The sequence below is a fragment of the Amphimedon queenslandica genome, unplaced genomic scaffold, assembly GCF_000090795.2.
Source record: "Amphimedon queenslandica unplaced genomic scaffold, v1.1 AMPQUscaffold_12441, whole genome shotgun sequence".
Lineage (NCBI taxonomy): Eukaryota > Metazoa > Porifera > Demospongiae > Haplosclerida > Niphatidae > Amphimedon > Amphimedon queenslandica.
Genome location: NW_003547322.1, coordinates 12,501 through 14,147, shown reverse-complemented (window position 1 = coordinate 14,147; position 1,647 = coordinate 12,501). Strand labels below are relative to the sequence as shown.

Here is a 1,647-nt window from a genome sequence, read left to right as displayed (position 1 = left end):
CTTTTCTTGTTGTGTTCATTCTCTTTCCTTTCTCTCTCTCCCTCCCTCACTCTCCCCCTCCCTCTCTCTTTTCTCCCTCTCTCCTCCCTCCCTCTCTCCTTCTTTGTCTCTCTCTCTCTCTTTCTCTCCCCCCCTCTCTCTATTAGGTAGTTCTATTATCAGCTACTATGCCGATGGAGGTGCTTGATGTCACCAAGCGTTTCATGAGGGATCCCGTTAGGATTCTCGTTAAGAAGGAGGAGCTAACACTTGAGGGTATTAAGCAATTTTACGTACAAGTTGAGAAAGAGGTAAATGATTGTTGTACGTGTACATGTAAGTTACGTGTACTTGTATGTACATGTACATGTATATATACTATGTTCAATGTATATGTACTATTAGGTGATTTTCATTGTGATATGTGACCTTTTGACCTACTCATGTACATATGGTACTGTATTGATTTAGTTAATGACCCATAGCAGTAGCTCTTAGATCACTGGTAGTGCATGTAGTAGTAGTAAAGTCTCTTAAAATGCCTATTGTACTGAATACCAATCATCACTTTTTGAATAGCTATTAATAGTAGCAGCTTTTGTATGAAATTTTAAGGAAAATTTGACCCTTAATAATGACCCTTTATGCATCCATGTACATGTGTATTGATGTATGTATGATATTAATAGTAATGGTAATAAAAATTCTCTGTCCTCTATAATTATAACTATAGGAATGGAAGTTAGAGACTTTGTGTGATTTATATGAGACACTGACCATCACTCAAGCTGTGATATTTGTTAACACTCGCCGTAAGGTGGACTGGCTCACTGAGAAGATGCACTCTAGGGACTTCACTGTCTCATCTATGGTAAGGGAGGGGAGAGAGGGAGGGAAGGAGAGAGGGGGAGAGAGAAGGAAGAATGTACACTGTAGTACAAAAATGTTGGAGTGGGAGAAGTAAACATGTAGAAGATTTAATTGAAAAGTTATATTGTCGTTTATGAATTAATAAGCCAGCAGTTACACTTTTGTTTTTTGGGTTTCATAATGTGAATTTTATCAAGTATTAAACTTGTAAACATGTAGTTGGTAATGGGTCACTATTAGGGCTGGTTTACAATATTACGCTAGTCCTGACGTTACGTAGACGCTGGAATAGAATCTGGTTCTATTCTAGCAGAAAGCATGCGTCATAAGGTCAAATTGCCCACACTTTTGATTAAAATTTGACGGTACATTGGCCTAACATCCTATTGTATACTAGCCTGTAAACCAGCATTAGTGTTTTACTAATAATAGGAATCGAATGACAGTTTAATATTGTACTACAATCATATGTAGGGTTATTTTGGTATTGATAATTATTTATTTTAATTATGATTTTTAGCATGGTGATATGGAACAGAAGGATCGTGACATCATCATGAAGGAATTCAGAAGTGGATCCTCAAGAGTTCTTATCACAACTGATCTACTGGTGAGGTCTAAGTCCAGATAAAACAAATAATGAGATAATTGATAATTGAGATAATAATAAAATGAATAAATGCTTTATTTGTCTACTTCTGTCTGTTGCTATAGGCTCGTGGTATTGATGTACAGCAGGTGTCACTAGTTATTAATTATGACCTGCCGGCTAACAGGGAGAATTATATTCACAGGTAG

General features: G+C 36.7%; 1 protein-coding gene across 1 annotated transcript in view; it reads left to right on the top strand.

Moving 5' to 3' along the window:
- Positions 1 to 1,647, top strand: part of LOC100634118 (eukaryotic initiation factor 4A-I-like) — a 4,193-nt gene that overhangs the window by 1,604 nt on the left and 942 nt on the right. The window contains exons 8-11 of the mRNA XM_003390503.3: positions 147 to 290; positions 713 to 850; positions 1,370 to 1,459; positions 1,564 to 1,643. Of these exons, the coding sequence (XP_003390551.2) occupies positions 147 to 290; positions 713 to 850; positions 1,370 to 1,459; positions 1,564 to 1,643 (452 nt within the window). The remainder of the gene's footprint in view (positions 1 to 146; positions 291 to 712; positions 851 to 1,369; positions 1,460 to 1,563; positions 1,644 to 1,647) is intronic.